This window comes from Psammomys obesus, unplaced genomic scaffold (genome assembly GCF_907164565.1).
Source record: "Psammomys obesus unplaced genomic scaffold, mPsaObe1.curated_primary_1811, whole genome shotgun sequence".
NCBI lineage: Eukaryota > Metazoa > Chordata > Mammalia > Rodentia > Muridae > Psammomys > Psammomys obesus.
Window position 1 is genome coordinate 11,721,632 of NW_026596120.1, and position 17,713 is coordinate 11,739,344.

Consider the following 17,713-nt stretch of genomic DNA (forward strand, 5'->3'; position numbering starts at 1 on the left):
CGCAATCTATTCGTGGCTGTTCTGGGCTTCTCAGACGGGTCTTTGTGGGTTCTGTGGACTAATACAAGCTCTATGATGACATGGGATCTTTGACTGTTTACTTTCCTGCCATGTTCCCAGTGACTGGACAATGTAGGATTGACAGAGGGTGTCAGGCGCTTACCTGTTGAGAAAGTGATGGAGGAGAATGTAAAAGGCATAGGTAAACACTGAGCCAACACTGGATAAGCTGCCGCAAAGGCTATGGTAAGTGGTTGTGTTTCCAAAGTTCTTATATTCAAATAGGCCAACCAGCCCCCTTGTGAAGTGGCTGAATCATGTCTGTTCCTCTGATCATACCTCATTGCATCATCCTAATCACCAAGTCTCTAAGTCCTTTCAGGAGCCACAGTGGAGGAAGATACCCACTCATCCAGCTGATCCGGACGGGCTCTTAAGATGTGACCTGACCTGCAGACCTCCAAGACACATTCTAATTGCCAGACTCCAGGCTAACACACGTGTTAATTGCTGTCTGGGGGAAATAAAGCTCTCTAATGCATGTTTTCCGAGGCTCACTGTGCCTGGTATTCTGTAGTCTTTCCCCAAAGAAGCTGGTGGTAGGTGAGAAAGCCTAATTTTCCTCAGACCTCTCCATGAGAAGGAAAACTCCAAAGCTGTAGAGGGTGGATACCCAGAAACTTGACCAACTGCAGTGCCACCTGCTGACCTAAGCCCCACTGACAGCAAGCCAGTGCCTGCCAGGACATGGCCTTCCTGAGGTCAAGGCCTTTCTCAGGCAACATGCAAGTTTTCTCAATGGCAGGGCTTAAGAAACAATCAGAACCTTCCTGGAGTCAGCAATGAGAAAACAGCAATGAAATGAACTATGAAATTGAATTAAGAACAGTGAAAATTTCATTTCCTTGAGTTTTTTTTTAAACTTTTCTTTATTTACTTCTTTCAAGGTTTTCTTTAAAGTCATTCCAGTCTTTTTAAAGTCCTGACTCAATCTTTTCTCCGCTCTAGAGCAATTCTCATCCACTCTTTTCCAATGAGACCAGACTTTAAAAATGAACTGGTTCCAGCATATGGGATCTTAATGCTCTACATTTTCACAGGCAGCGTGTAATATTGTTTTAATATTTAATTTTGAGATTTACATAATATCTTTCCTCCAAAGAGCACGATATATTGCAATATCGTAAATTCCTTTTCATATTCAAAGATTATTCTTTATGCATGCAAATACTATATTTAACCAAGGAATAATGCAAATTAGGTGATGGATTCAGAGGCATTGATGTTCTAGGTAATTCTTTTGTAGGAAAAGAAGTGCTTCTGAGTGATTTTAATTGCCCAAGAACTTCAAAAATACCTTAAAAATGGACAAACTGTAAAAGCTTATGACTATTAACAGAAACAGCACAGTTATTTCACACAACACTAAGTAATAGATTGTGTCTGTTTTGTGGACATGATTGATGGAATTCCACATGCAGGGGCTCAGCAGGCCATACATGAACTGTACGCAATGGAAATGTCACCTATGAGTCCAGCTGATAGGGGAGGTAGTGGTTCTCCACACACACAGTTAAAAAAAAGGCAGAGGATGCCTCTGAGAGGCAGGACCATACTGAGCCTGGTTCTGGGCACCAATGATATAGACTTGGTCCCTTCTTTTTGGTACCTATTCTAACCAACACAACATGGGGAGGTGAATAGAGATAGCAATCAAACAAAGAGACTAGGAAACCTCAGAAGGAAATATCTGAGGAAGAAAAGTCCAGCAATTTGATCAGAAAGTTTTCCCAGAAATGATGCTAGTCTCCCATCCCATAGAGGGATGTAGAGTGATGTTCCATCTTTTATCTCATTTGCTTGTTGCTGTAGCACTAGGAAGCAGGTTATAATGGTTTTCATTTTACAGGTGAGAAATGAGAGATGTTGACAGTTGCATGAGCCAGGAGCAGAGAGGGGATCCAAGCTCCCTCCATGAGTCCAGGAAGTGAGGAAGATGCTTGCCCTAGGCAAAATGAGATTCAATGACACAGCAGCTCATGTTAAAGCTTGGGTAAACTAGATTTGTCCTCAGTGAGAGGACACCAACCATAGCCAGCAGGCCAAATCCACAACTGGAATTGTTTGTCTCTCAGATACTTAAAATTTTCTGATCAGTTGTCAACATTTATGTCTGCATTTTGGGGCTTAAAAAAAAATCAGGCACTAAGAGGAGAGGCAACACTTGCTGGAATAGGGTGTCTTTATCTGTATCCTGCAGTTCCCCGCAGTCTCCACCAGTCCTTATTGCCTTTCACCTAGCCCAGCTCGTTTCTCTCCATTATTCTCTGGCCTTCTGGCCTTCAAATTTATTCTCTCCGGCTTGGATAATCTCAAATCAGGTCTTGGTGTGGCTCATCTCCCTACTCGCAAGATCTCTGTGGTTCCTTGCCCTGATTCTAGTGCTCTGAGTCTAGCCAGTAGTAGGAGATGTAAAGGCTGTTATTCACTTTATTCTCTCTGAAAGTCAGGCAGATGATCATCCAGCCATCGGAAGGCTCTGAGGCCAGGTGCCAGTGAGTGACTGTCAGAGTTGGTGGCGATAACGGCCTCACTGCAAATTGTTTGGCCGTGGAAACAGAGAGAATTTTTGCCTGACCCAGTCTACTTTAAAGTCACAGCAGCCATAGCCAGTGTGAGGATGCATCCCTCCAGGCCTCACGTAAATCTGAGCTTGCATAATTCATGACCAACCCTGACCAGAAATGAGGAACATTCTTTTGACAGCTAAAGTGGCCCAGCTACATGGCGATCGCTTAGAAAGACTTTATAGGTTATATGTCCCACCATAATGTGATTTTTTGATAGGTTTGAGGATGAAATGGTCACAAACCTGAGTTTGAAATTCAGGAACATTATTTTCTGGTGGTTAGATGTTGAGAAAAAAATTTAAAAACACTCCAAACCTAGTCTCTTGACCTAAGCCACACCCTTGCAAAGAGCTTGCTAAGGGTGGACACACTACAGGGCTCAGAAGCAGCAGAACATTTTTGTCCCTGACTGCATCCTGAGTGACAGTTATCTCATAAGATTAGTCAAGGGAAATAAGGTCTTTGGATGTCACGATTAGGGCTATGGTGGAAGACAGGGACTCTGAATCATGTCTCACCCTGTGTCTGAGTAAAGAAGAAATAATTACAGAATTTCATTCCTTGGGGACCAGAAAAGTCTACTGTTATTAACTATTAAGTGGGAAGAGCCATTTAAGAGGAGCTGTCTCCTTTTAGGATAGGATAGAGGAAGGTTGAAACCAAGAGGGGAGATAATGGTAAGTCTCTATACGCCTTTCCATCTTAGATCCTCCAAATCCCTGCAAGCCTCTGCTCCCTTATCAAAAGAATGGATAATTATTGGGTAACTATGGGGATTAAATGAGGCTATACATGCCACTGTCCTTTGTGAATGTGAAAGAAATACACACATGAGGTATCCATGGGAATCTTTTCTCTGTTTCCCTATGAGGACCCACTTAATAGCGTCCAGAGTGTCCATGGTTCAAGTAGTGGCTGGCTCAGGAAATCTGTATAGGTTGACTCAATGATTTCAGGATTTGTCTTGCTCAGAGTTTTGGCCTGCCATCTGCTTCTGACAGTAGTGGCCACAGACACTTACATGGACCACACTGTAAATCCGAGGGAGGAAGTCTAACCTGCCAATCACAAACCCTGGATGACCTCAATGGTGCCTTGAGAAGGTTACACATAGGCCCACTCACTCCATTTCTGACATTGGGTTTCCAGAATGCCTACTGTTTAGTCTCCTAACTATGAGCATGTAGCTTTTGTTCACATTTCTAAATTGTTCCTGCAAAGGCAAGGGCTCAAGTGTTCATTTTGGTCATTCCCACGTTTAAAAACAACAACAACAAAACGCTGCTGGCTCAAGATGACTTACACACATGTACGTAGTTACCAAATTACTGTGCTATAGACACTATTCCTTGATATTCTACAGCCCACAGACTAGGTGTCACTAGCCAACTTGATATTTGCTTTATATAAGCCACATCTACCAAGCAGCTATTGAATCATTCTCTTGTTGATTATAAACTTTGCAATATCCACATTTCAGAATTATCAAGAAAGAACTATATATTGGAAGGTTATTATGGAGTATAAAACAAGGGAAGGTTAGGAATAAAAGATCTGTTAGAGAACAAAGGGCATGAGAAATGTGTTTGCACAGGCACAAATGAGTGGGGATAAAAATAAATGTTTGGGATGTTGGTAATACAGGGTCCCTTTTAGGAGCCCTGGTCCCTGTGCTCTCTAAAACCCTGGAAGGTGCAGATGGCAAGACTAGCAGATGGGCAGGTTCAGGAATAGCAGAGTAAGGGAAGGGAGGGGGAGAAATAAAAGCAAACTGATAAAAGTGGCAGGTTTATTCGCACATGCTTAGAGAGAGAGAAAAGACAGCCAAGCCCAGTGTAACATGACAGCCTGGCAGGATTGTTATTCCCAGAAGCCGGGACACTAAAATATTTCAGCCAGTTTTCTGCTTTAACTCCCCAAGGGAAACACTTGCTAACAAAGACTGCCCATGTTATATGCTCAACATAATGCAGAAATTGCCATTCTATTTTCTTGGGTAAGACAGAGTGTTCACAACCTTTCTCTCCATGGCACCAGGCTGTGGTCACCAGCTGGAGGTTTCTACACTTTCACTCTTATTTTCTCACTAAACACGTATGCATATAAACACGTGACCAGGCACATACATACAAACACACCACACGAACACACACACACACACACACACACACACACACACACACACACACACACGCACATGCACACACACACAGCAACAGCACAGCCATCTGGACAGCCATGCTTTCCCATAACACTTTTTTTTTTCTTTTCAGTTCTGACAGCTTTAACCCAAGAATCATCTGCCATCAAGAATGCCTCATATTAAAAGAGGCGGAACCAAGCCTGAGGATGGGATGTTTAGAGTAGGAAAAGATGGAATAAAAAAGAAGGTTGTCAAGAAGGGAAATACAGAACAGAAAAGAGAGCAAGAAAGATTCTTAGTTTCTGCTATTTTGTTAACAAGTTATTATTATAGTTACCAATAAAATCATGATAGTCCACTGTTGATGACCCTGGTCACCTGTAGATATGATATTCATTCACTCCCCTCTAAGGCTTGGTTGCTCACACAGGGGACAAGCGTTTCTTTCTCTTTAATTACTTATTATTTGCTGCCAGTGTACAGCGCTCTATGCTTAGAACACGGCACCTGGCAATTCTGTGCTTTAGGTCTGTGTCTTGTAAATACTTCCATCAATGAGTTTCACGGGAGGAACAATTGTGTCCAAGAATCACTGTATCTCTCACAGCATCCGATCCACAGCAGAGTAGAGAGTGGATGCTAAATAACTGCCTCTTAATAATGAATGAGTAAATAAATGAGTTAGTGCATGAATGGACTGTTTAAGTGGATATAAAAGGAAATGGATTGCGCTAAGACGTGTAAAAGCAATAATGGGGAAAGACGGGAAGAATACGAAATAAACACGGGGAGACAGAAAACTGTGTTCTGATCTATGCACACTGCAGAGATGCTCAGGGTCCCTTCCATTATTGCCTATCCTAGGACTCCAAAGCACTGTAACATGCATCTGAGAAGGCCAAAATCTTAGGAAACAAGAGTTTAGTTGAAAATGAAGTTTGTTTCATTGGGTTTTCTATGAAAGCACCATTGGTATTCTTGTTCTCAGAGATCTGTAATGCTCCCACCACTCATCCCTCTACCTGCCTTCCCATCCATCCATCATTCTATCTGTCCCTGCACATAACTCACCGCTCCAATCACTCACCCACCCATTTTCTTTCCATTCATGTACCCATACACCCATCTACCTAATCATCATCTCTTCATCCTTTTGTTCAGTAGCACTTATTGAGGCCTGGCTGAATGCAAAGCACCAGGCCCCACTCCAGCTCAAGTACACAGATATGTTTTAATGTTGAGCATAAGAAACTTGCCTAATTTCCAGCTAACTCTTGAAGTTGAAAGATGACATCAGTTTCCTCCACAGTCACAAACATCTCTCATCTGACACCTTTACTCCTATAAGAAGGTCTTAAGGCAGGTTGGTGGGATGGGTGTGGCTTTGCCTATGACCCTACATAGAGATGGATGGAAAGTGAGCCACAAAGACAGACATGCACTTAAAAACTGCCAGACTCACCAGCCTGGTTTGTGGTAATGTTGACGGAGACGTGCTGTGGGGGGAAGGGACTCTTGCTAGAGACTCCATTGATGGCCTGGATATCGAATGTGTAGGGGGTGTGGGCCCACAGGCTACTGATAGAGACACGACACTCGGTCAGGCCCAGCTGCCTGGGTACAAACTCCACATTGTCGTCGCAGCGGGAACAGCTCCGGCGGTCTGCTCGGCACTTCTTGCAGATGATGTTGTAGGTCACGTCATCACGCCCACCAGTCTCTCTTGGAGGGTGCCACTCCAGAATGATCGACGTCTCGTTGACGATGGAGATGACATTTCGGGGGCCTGATGGGACACCTGCAGCGAAATAAAGGTCCAGTGAGGCTGAGAAGACAGCTCCTTGATCAACAACTCTCTAGGCTACCTTTGGTGCCTGGCCAACCTCCACCTCAGAACACACACTCTGTTCCTCAACCCCAAACCTCCATGTTCAAATCCATCATAGAGGCAAAATAAGGTAGACGAAGATGACAATCTGCTCCTAACTCCCCTTTCCATCATTCTTACACTGACTTGCTTTCTTTTGCTAGGGTATGCCAAAGGAGAGAAAAGTTTAAACATGTGAGTGTAGATACCTTCATTCCTAGGACTAAGCCATGACTGTTTATGGTTAATATGCATGTATCTAAGACAGCTACTGAATTTTGTACCTTTTCTTCTCTGGATTAGTGCTCAATGATATAAGAGCAGATGCTCCCCAAACCTCTACTGATTCTGGAATCCTACGCATGTGCATGGTTCAGGGCTTTCTGTATAGCATAGGCTGCCAGAGCAGCTGGAGAGATGAGTAGCCACATGCCACCAGACTGATACCTGGAGACAAGAGGCAGCCCTGGATAGGAGAGGTTCATAGAGCCACCGTCTTTGACCCAATGCCTCTATATAGTACAAGGGTAGGTTTTGAAGCAGCCAGCTAGCTGCTTTATATGCATGGATTTATTTATCTGCCCCTCCCTCTAAGGAACCCTACCAGAAAGATGCAGTGATCACCTCAAACATTCAGGGAGAGAAAAGCTTGCAGAGGAAGCTAGCCTTTGGTCTACAGGAACCAATGTCAAAATGGAGGCCCAGGCCTGCCTATTTCCAAAGTGTGTATTCCTAAGCAGAGCCATGCTCTTAGCACCTGTTTCCCCCAAACTAAGCAAGCTTACTGGGGTGGCCATGGGTATTCATGATTCAGAACATGAAAATGCCTTGCTACAGAACCCTGGGAAATGTGAGCCCTGTAGGAAACACTGAATTAATGGCCACAGTGCCAACATTTTTAGATTATGTTGGAGAACCTCCTTCCCACAGACAGGATTGATCATAGCCTCAAGTTTCTAAGCCTGAGCCTTGCATATTGTCAATGTTTAAAGGATGGAAATGAATCCTACCCGGAAGCCCCCCCTTCCAAACAGCAGGTCGGCTGGAGCAGCCGCTCCTGATCGTAATTCATTCAGAATGCACACACGTGACCATCACCAGCTGAACGAAGACATGTGTAAAGTGGTTCATGCTGGAGACAGGAATCAATTGCCAACACACAAAATGAGGGAATAACAACAAGGTCGGAGGGCACCAGGGAAGGATTCTGTGTTGAATCAGTCAACAGCAAGCAGCTAGAGCAGAAAGCAAATATTAAACCAGATTCTATTAAAACGTGAAAGAAAATCAGTACTGTACTATATAAAGCCCATTAGGCCTGAGCTAAAGCATAGCGTTTGTGCACACTTGTGACAGGGTGGAATTCACGAAGCTTTTTTACTGAAGCCTTGCAAATGGTGTTCAAGAATTCTCCACCCACCTCCCCAGGGATACACATCCATTTTCTTCAAGTAAGCACACAGCTAGTACAGGGAGAGCAGCAGGTCCTGTCTCAGATGTGTTCTTACTGAGTCAGGACAGCCTTGCTGCACTGTACAATCTGTTAAAACCCATTTTGGTCCGTGCATGTCTTGAACATCTTTGTTTGCTTCAGGCCAGGGAGACTCAGCCCATAGGCTCTCATTGATCAATGCCGCTGTTGCTTGCCCCACTTTATAGCAAACGGATTTGCCTCAGCAACAAGTCACACTTACACTCTCAGTAAATACATCCTCTGAGTGGGTGCTCTGTGCTAGGTGTGAAGTAAATCTTTTAAAAAGATGTTATGCCAGAGCAAACCAGGAGGTCCCAAGGCTGTCTTTCAGAAAGCAGCCCCAGGTAAAAAAGGCTGAGGCTTGATCAAGAGAGCAACCACCTAGCCCTCGCACTTTTCAAAACCTCTCTCCTCTAGAGATCACCTCTTCTGTCTGAACTTCAGCCTCATCCTGTTCTCTGACTCCAGGTTCTGAGCATAAACACTTACAGAAGTCATCACTAGTTTCAAACCAAGCCATACACCCTGGCATCACTCCGCACTGCTCTGGCTTTCCCAAAGTAACCGTCCCTCGCTTCTCTGAGCTCAGCCACCTGCTTCCCAGCTACCACGACTGTGCTACTCTTGTCCTTTCCTTGACAAATTCCAGGACTGTACAACTCAGTCTTAGCATTCCTTGACACTCTGTTTAGTCACCAGCCAGCCCCTAGGATTCAGATCTTTGGTGTCCTCCACCATGTCCCCACAGTGTCCCCACTGTGGCCTGTCAGGGTCACTTCCTTACTGCGGCCTTTTGGAATGTTTCTACAATTTCCTGTGTGCCCTAATATTTCTTTGCCCTCCTGAGACTGTATATGGTCTTCTTTGTTCTCCTTGGAGTTTTGTCTACTTCAGGAACTCCAGCTCTTAGAGACCTGGGGTCTGTTCTTCGAGAAACCTTCCCTGATGTCTGTCAGTCATGCAGTTACTTCCTGGTCTCCCATAGATCTCCCATAGGTTTTTAATACCTAACATAAATTGTACCATTGCACAGTGAAGGCGTCTCTGTTTCTGGGTCATCCTCACCATAATGCAGCCTCCTGATAAGAAGGTATCTGGTTGTCTGTAAGAGCCAAGACCACATAGTCATTTATCTAGTTTTTCCCAATATCCAGTAGTCACACTCTCTCTCCTCACCTGGTCTCCCTTTTTGTTTTCTATGCGCATGACCGAAGGTCTCACCTGTTCCATTCCCTCAAAGCACACTGGTTCTCAGGGGTTGCCTATCAGATGTTTGCATTACAATTCATAACAGTAGCAAAATTACAGTTACGAAGTAACAACAAAATAATTCTATGATTATGGGCCACCACAACATGAAGAACGGCATTACAGGGTCGCAGCGTTAGGAAGGTTCAGAACCACTGCTCTGGTGAACTGGGACACCTTTTTGTGGCAGGTGAAAGGCCCTCAGGCAGACATGGACAGTGCTGCTGCTGCAGCCGTCAAGGCCACTTGCAAGCAGCCATAAGTAGCGGAGGCATTGATGAGATAAAGTGGGAAGCGAAGAGCTGGCTCCAACAGCCCTGCCTCATCTGCTGCTGCAGCTCGCGAGACTCCCCTTGGTGGACCGTCCTCCCCATTGCTCCTAGCTGCTCAGAAAGGATGTCCCCAAGAAGGGACTTTCCCCCACATGTCTCTTTGCATGTGAAATATGGCTGCTCCGTTCCAATCTGCATGTGCTTTTCACAGTGATCATCCCTGCGGGGCATGAGGAAAGCAGAAAGATGGCATGGTGGTTGAGTTCAGGGGTGAACGGACCTCATTATTTTCTTCTAGGTAACCTTTACCGGACACCCAGGGCCTTTCCTGAGAGCAGAGCATGCTAGCCAGGAGAAGCCAGCACGTCTGTTTTAAACCTTTCCCCAGCCTTCTCACCAGTGGGGTATGTCTTTTTTACTTCTCAGAGTGGGCACCGCGTGCATTCTTACGGACATGGCTCAAGTTTGGGTCACAAGAGTGACCGGGAGTCCATTCATTATTCATTCACCCATACATCCTTTCATTGTGAAAGCAAAAAAACTCTGGACTCTTTTTTCAGGCACTTAGGGAGCAAAGAAAGTAAGAAACAAAGAAGGCAGACTTATGTTGAGAGGGCTGGTATTTATCTCTGGAGAGGGAAATCTGACAGAATAGGAGTAAACCTGGGGATAAATGGAATGGTTTCAGATAAGAATAAGTGCTGTGAGATAAAACAGCCCTGGGGCTCAGATCCCTGGGACTGTGTTGAGCTCTGTCCTTTACTCCCATGAGGTCTACTCTGGGGCCAGGCAAGCTAGTGCTTTCAGAGCTTGGGGGGTGGGGGAAAAGAGGACTGATCCCAGGTGTCTGAGCTCTGGCATCTTAATGAGACAGGCACATTCCTGAAGATAGGCGGCCCAGGCTCTCATGTGTGGGTGAGGCCGTCTGCCAGAGCCAATCTAGACCCAGGTATAAATCTCACTGTCCGAAGGTGCTAGGACCACTTTCTAACCGTTCAGGTGTTTCTCCTGCATTGAGGGGAGGGTACTCTTTTCGGCTACTATTCATTCAGAATTTAGGCTTCCAGAAACATCCCCAGGAGGGAGACCTAAATGTTGCAAAGGGGAGCAAAGAGGGAGGTCAAAAGAAAGGAAGAAAACCTGCTATCTCCATCAGCAAAAACCCCCCTCAACTGCCTGGCCAGGCTCAGCAGACACAGTCTCCTTGCCAGAGCCCCCTAGTCTCAAGACTGCTCCCTCGTTTTTCTTAATTACATACAGACAAGCTTTCTGAAGCCTGTCTGATCTGTTGCCACGGTTACTACTGATGAACATATTCTGTTTAAAAGGCTAGGGAAATTCAGTCCTTTGAAAGAATGGGAAAAGTGTTGAGCTGTGATTTTTCTACTTGGATGAGGAGGGAGGATGTTGGGTCCTTAGTTATGAAGATGGGTCTCCAATGTCTTGCAGGATACGTCCAAGGAGTGGGCTTAGTCACATGGAACACAATGGTCACATGGACTTCAAGGAGTTAAACTAGATCCCTCTGGAGCCACGAAGCCAGCCCAAGTGTTGTAATCTTGAGATAAAATCTCCCCGCTTCTTAATGTGAATTTTGTCAGATGACTTTATTTGTTTAAGAATGAAAAGACAAGGTGGGTGGCAGAAAGCGAGAGAGTTTATTTGTAGCCATCAAGCTGGAAATAAGAGTACACTTGAGTAATCAAAAAGAAAATGTGTTCAAGACAGGTAAGCCCCGAAAGCTGCTTCCTTTATCGGGAATCTTAATAAGGCCAACCTCCTGGTCTCAGAACTTTGAAATGAATTCCAGGCTCACACAAGGAGCAGAAAAGCCAGATATGGCTTATCTGCAGTGCTATAGCCAGGTCTACATCCTTAGACATCCCTCCCACATGGATTCCTGGGGATGTCAGCAGTGGGATGATGCTGTCCTAGAGATCCCACATGCAACCTGGCATGGTACTCTCTGCATTGAACTAGAAAGGATCCGTCCCACTCTCCTCCTGAGAGAATCTGCTAAAGCAATCAGGTTTTCTGGCAGAAAAGTGAACATGTGCTCAGGGCATGACTGTTCACACAGCCAGCGAACAGGCTCCCCGTCTTCTTAAGTCAACCATGAACCCCTGAATATTTATACCAATAAACTTACACAGCTCTGAGAAAACGAACTTTAAGCTTTGATTTCCTCCTCTAAAAAATGAAACTGTGGCACTGTCGCTGGTAAGTGGAAGAACTGGGAATGTCAGTGGTTGTAATTGTCATCATTGTCATTATTGGATTATCAGGAACCCCAATGATCCACTCATCTAATTAAGGCTCATTTCGTACAATCATTCTTTCCATGGGCACAGACTCCGCATTCAGGATTATGCTGAGCAGTGTACCAAGCCAGAAAATAGTGGGTTGTGTTAGGAATCTCAGGTGCAAAAGCCCACACCAGGGAGATATAAATCCATATAGGTAAAAGTGAAAGAATTGCAGTTAGAGTCATATTTTCCGATATGATCTAGAGGTTTTGTCCTCAAGACTGGGTCCACTCTTGGGGAGAAACATTTTGGAGGTTGTTTCTACCGAATTCTGTATATTCCAGGCTATTTAGCTCCAAGAAGCACACCCAAAATGGACTACCCTTAAATGAGCCTGTGTATCCAGAAAAGTCTGGATCTTGACACTTTCTAAATATGTGATCTCTGCTTTTACTTGTACCTGTGCTTCCTGGTCTCCTGAAAAAAAAGGTCTTCATAGCCCTTCTTGATATACAGGCAAGGAAACCCCTTCTTATTCCTGAAGGAAGCTACATCCTCTCCTCTGTTTATCCTTAGAAAAAAAAAGACGTGAAGCAGGGTTTTGGAATGAGCCAAAGGACATTTAATGCTCAAGACCCTTGAGCATTGAGCATTGTCAGTCAAGAAAATCCATACAATAATGTTCTCCTGGCTGAAAAGAGTCAAGACTGTAGTTTGAATAAAATGACTACACGCTTAAATATAGGCTGAAGGCTTAGAGGCAGTGGAGAGGATGAGGAGGAGGAGGATGAGAAAATGACATTGGGGTAAGGATGAGGGGAGAGAGAGAGGTGCAACTGCCCAGGAACACAATGGGTGGTGTACTCAGTGTAGATCCAACATTAGTTCTCCAAAATGAGGATTCTGTCAGAGTATTTCTGTCTTCATTGCTCACTGTGGCCAGGCTAATTAAAGGAGCTCCAGCTTAGTGATTGGAAGGCTTCCTAGAGAAGGTGGAAAAGTCCTTGAGAGTCTACAGGAAAATAGATAAGATCCAGAGGACAATGGCATTGGAGGAAATACAGGATGTACACATTTTCTATGAGTGCAAAGTATGTTAGAAAATTTACAGAACACAGGATGAAAGCAAGCTTGGCTGGAAGGTGACACAACCTGGCAGAGGACATGCTCGCAACTGTCAGAGATGTACAATAGTAATCAAATGAACATGAACATAGCTTTACAGTCCCTTGCTTTTTTCACCCTTTCTAGCTGCCATGTGTAGCTATGACATGCTCCAATGTGAGCTCAACTCTCCTTCTCTCCCCTGACCTCCTCACAGCATGACTCTGACTCCTCTCCATGGTGATCACACCATGGGAGTCCAAGAAGAGATCAGAGAGGAACCACCAGTGTCTTATAGGAAAGAGTGTGATGAGAGGCAATGCATTTGTGTTGGTTGAGGACTTTGGAGAAGGAATTGAGCCCTCTTACTTCCAATGAGCCTGCCTTGGGCACTATGACATCAGGGGTCATCAACAAAAAAGGTTATCAGATTTTGTCTTAGGGTGAGGGGGACTGTTGAAGCTATATTGGGAAGTTGAGAACAAGTTACCGAATATATTCTGAAAAGAGATGACATGAAATGGACAGAAAAAGGAGTTATTATAGGATGGTAGACATATTCCCATCAACAACAGAAACTTGGAAGAGCTCAGGGTCACTGCAATGAAAAAAAAGCAAGGATGTCTGTAATTTGTGGGTATGATCACCAGGTATAGTGATTTGCTTGTGTAGAAGAAGAAGTTTTGGGGTGACCTTCCAGAGGTTGAGTTGTATCAAAAAGTCTCCATCAGAGAATGACTGGAGCCCTTCTTTTTGAAGTGTTGGGCATCTTTTGAGGATCCTTTCTTCAATATGTTGGCTGGTATCCTGAGCTAAGGAATAGAGGGCATTAAATCCTGGAGCTAATATATAGGATCCAAACAGCCATTTGAGGCCAACTCTCCCAGGGACAATTTTACGACCTTTGGAGTCAGTTTCAAATGAAGCCCTGGACCAACTCACTAGCAATGGGAGGTTTGACTCTTCTAGATTAGGATGAGCCAACTCCATCATCCTCATGGGTAAAAGCAAAAGATTATAATTGCTCAGCAGAACTATATAGAAGTTCCAATAAATAAAGAATTAGAATGGCACTTAGTTACAGTAACTTTCCTTTCTGCTTTGCTTTCTACTGCTGTGATGAAGACCGTGAATAAAGGCAACTAGTACTAGTACGTGAAACAGTTTATTAGGCTTCTACATCCTGACCATAGCAGAAGCCAAGGCAGGAACTCAAGTAAAGCAGGAAAGTGGAAGCAGGAACGGAAGCAGAGATTATGGAGGAACACTGATCATAGTTCAATCATCAGGCTGATGTTCAATTACCTTTTTACATACCCCACGATCACTTGCCCAGGGATGGCACCACACACAGAAGGCTGGGCCCTCTTACACCAGTCATCAACCAAGAAAATGCCACACACGTTTGCTTACAGGTCAGCCTGATAGGGGCACTTTCTCAATCATGTTTCTCTCTTCCAAGATGACTCTAGCTTGTACTGGGGCTGGCAGACTAACACAGAGCTTCTCTACTGACAGCTATCCATTTTATTCACTGTGTTGTAATGACTGCTTCAGCGCCATGCTCTCATGGAGTTTATATTCTAGTGGAAGAGTCGGACAGTTTTTCAAAGTGTAGATGAAGGTATGATATAATTGGTGACAAGGCTCTAGTAGTGGAGAACAGGAAGAAGGTTCACCTTACCATAAGGTGAACCTTCTCCTAGTTGAAGTCATCTGGACAGACACTAGATTGCGGTTAGTCAGAAGCCAATAAATAGGCTATAGGGAGACTGTTCCCCAGAACAGAGCCAGTGCCTGCAACAATCCTGAGGAGAAAGTACAGCTGGCTGGGTAAGGAATATCAAGGTAGCAATGTAGCTATAAGGAAATCGCTGAGTGGGAGAGATGGGAGAAAGGATGGAGAGAGCAAGGTACCAGTGGAGGCAGATTCACAAATTATGCAAATCTTGAACACAGCTTGCAGAGATTTCACTCTAAGGAAGGCTCAGAAGAAGGTCCTACTCAGTTTGTGTGTGTGTGTGTGCGTGTGTGTGTTTCTCTCTCTCTCTCTCTCTCCCTCTCTCTCTCTCTCTCTGTGTGTGTGTTGTATGTGCACATCCACATGCACAAGGAAGCCATAGGAGTATAAGTTTGGGATCTGCTGGAGTACTCTCCACCTTTTTCATGTGATATCAGGTTTCTTTTTGAATCTGGAACTGAGTTAGTTGCCAGCAAACCTCAGTAACACACAGTCTCTCTCCTCCCAGGTGCTGGGATCACAGGTACGTGCAGCCATGCCTGGTTTCTTAACATGGATGCTGTAATCTGAACTTGGGTCCTCATGCCTGGATAGTAAGTGTTCTTAGCCCCTGAACCACCTCTCCAGTCCCATAGTCAGACATTTTAAGTACGACTCTAGCTGTCTTGTGAACGCAAGATGCAAGAGGATAAGTGCAGGGGCAGACAGACAAGCCAGAAGGCCACAGCAGCCATCCAGATGAGGGACAACAGAGGCTTGGGCCAGGATGAAGGACCAACAGAGGAAGAGGCTCAGATTGTTCTAATATTCTTTCTATATGCATTATCACCAGCTTTCCTCAACACCCGAGTCTTTACCATCCCCATTTTCATGATGAAAAACTTGAAGTTCAGAGAAGCAAAATGGCTTGTCTGATCAAAGAAGTGTCAAGGTCAAGGCGAGTCTGGCACATGAATGTGAACACTTGGCATCTCTTTCTTCTCAGTGAGTGGTTACTTGGTAGCCAAAAGAACTTTTTGTCTACTGGCAGCTCCTTGGTCTGGCAGTGATTTGGTAGAAAACTGGTATTGTTTGACCCCTAGCATAGATTTCTATAAGGACTAATTAGAAAAACGGAGAGATGGTGTTGGTCAACATTCAGCAGAATATTTTCTCTTAATAAACACTATATATATAAAGAACCATATGCTGGGAGAGGTGGTACATGGCTGTGATCCCAGCCCTGAGGAAGGCAGAGGCAGGCAGATCTCTGTGAGCTCAAGGACAGCCTGGTCTACAAAGGGAGTCCAGGACAGATGTGGCTACACAGAGAAAACTTGTCTCAAGACAAACAAACAAACAAACAAACAAACAAACAAACAAAAAAGCATCCATATTTGGCATTTTGTGCATAACTTAGTCATATTGATCTTCCTTACATGTTGGAAGGTAGGGTCTATTATCTTCCACAGAAATAGATGGGAACAAATTACTTGAGTAGTGTCATGGAGCTGTTGAATGCTTGCCTGAAGTCCTGGTGCCTAAATGTGAAAGTCACGTATAGAGATAACAGCATCCAGGGGCTTTGGCACGGGGCTCACAAGCTGATAGGAGGTGCCTGCTCACAACCATCTCAGCCCCTCCCCTTTAGGGGGAGGAGAAGCCATTTTGGTTCTAGGGTTGTGTGGGCAAGTCTGTACACACTGCTCATTAGGGTCTCTGACATACTGGGTCCATACACAGGCAATTTTCCTAATCATAACAGTTAGTAATGGGAAAGAAATGATTAGTCAAAACAAGGAGGGTCCATGCTGAGAGGGATTTCAGAAGCATCAAATAGCCTGGTGGCACGTATCTTACCACATACCGATGTTTGTACAGAGAACATCTTGTTTTCCCTTCTTTAATAGAGCTAATTGTCTGGGAGAGAGGGATGGGTTCCATATTCTGGGACAAGAGACAGTTCCTGTTTCAAGTCTGCACTGGAGCTGGGAGATCAGGTTTCCAGGGAGCTCCAGAAACCTAAGGAGGACTGATGAGAACTGCAGCCGATCTCAACAGTATACTCACGGCCGGTCTCAGGTAGCTGTCCATTCAAGAGAAGTTCAGAAAGCTCAGATGAGGCAAAAGAGAGCGGAGGTTTGATGGCATACTACTCAGAATCCCGGAAGACCTTCCAAACCAAAGAGTGAGTGAGTGAGTGAGTGAGTGAGTGAGTGAGTGAGTGAGTGAGTGTGTGTGTGTGTGCGTGCGTGCGTGCGTGCGTGCATGCGTGCGTGTGTGTGTTGGTCATTTTAAAGACCTGACCTTCAGAAGTCCTTCCCTAAAAGCCTTGAAAACTGAGGCAGGCTATGGTCATGACAGCCCAGGCTCAATTTCCACCAAAGGGTCTTCTGTTCTGTGGACAGTATCCTAGACCATGCCCTGCTAATGCAGGGTCCAAGACGTTTTCTTGGGAAGCAGCAGACTTAGCCTATCTGAATCTTCTTGAACTGTCAAAAGACTTTGTAAAACACTTCATTTCTGGTACAATAGGAATAAAGATTTTACTTGGGCACTTCTCCATGGAGCTCCTCCTTCTGGCTGTCATTCTGAACTGATGCACTTGGGACCTGAACCACCTAGAATTGTTCAATTGGTTTAAAATGAGCTGACTCCATCCAGAGTTTGGTGATTGTCATTATTCAGGTGCAAATATGAAGACCAAGTTCAAGTCAGGAAAGTGGATCTCAAGAGCAAAGATACTGTGAATATCAAGACTCAATAACTCTGCACCAAGACAGGATGGGAACAATGATCACAAATGGTGGATCACAAATGGAGGTAACTTAGCTCTTCTAAAATCACTTTCCAAGAGTGGAGAACACAGCAGGGCCTTCATGGTACCCAGTACACTGTGAAGTCTCAAGAATAGGACACCAATGAAAGGAGAGTATCAACTAATCAAAGCATATGTTACCTCATTCTATTCTATTCTATTCTATTCTATTCTATTCTATTCTATTCTAT

The 17,713-nt window shown here is 44.6% G+C and overlaps 1 protein-coding gene across 1 annotated transcript in view; it reads right to left on the bottom strand.

Annotated features, from left to right (window-relative positions):
• Ephb1 (EPH receptor B1) overlaps positions 1-17,713 on the bottom strand; it is a 426,680-nt gene that overhangs the window by 113,634 nt on the left and 295,333 nt on the right. Inside the window, exon 5 of the mRNA XM_055629751.1 lies at positions 6,236-6,571. Coding sequence (XP_055485726.1) covers positions 6,236-6,571 — 336 coding nt within the window. The remainder of the gene's footprint in view (positions 1-6,235; positions 6,572-17,713) is intronic.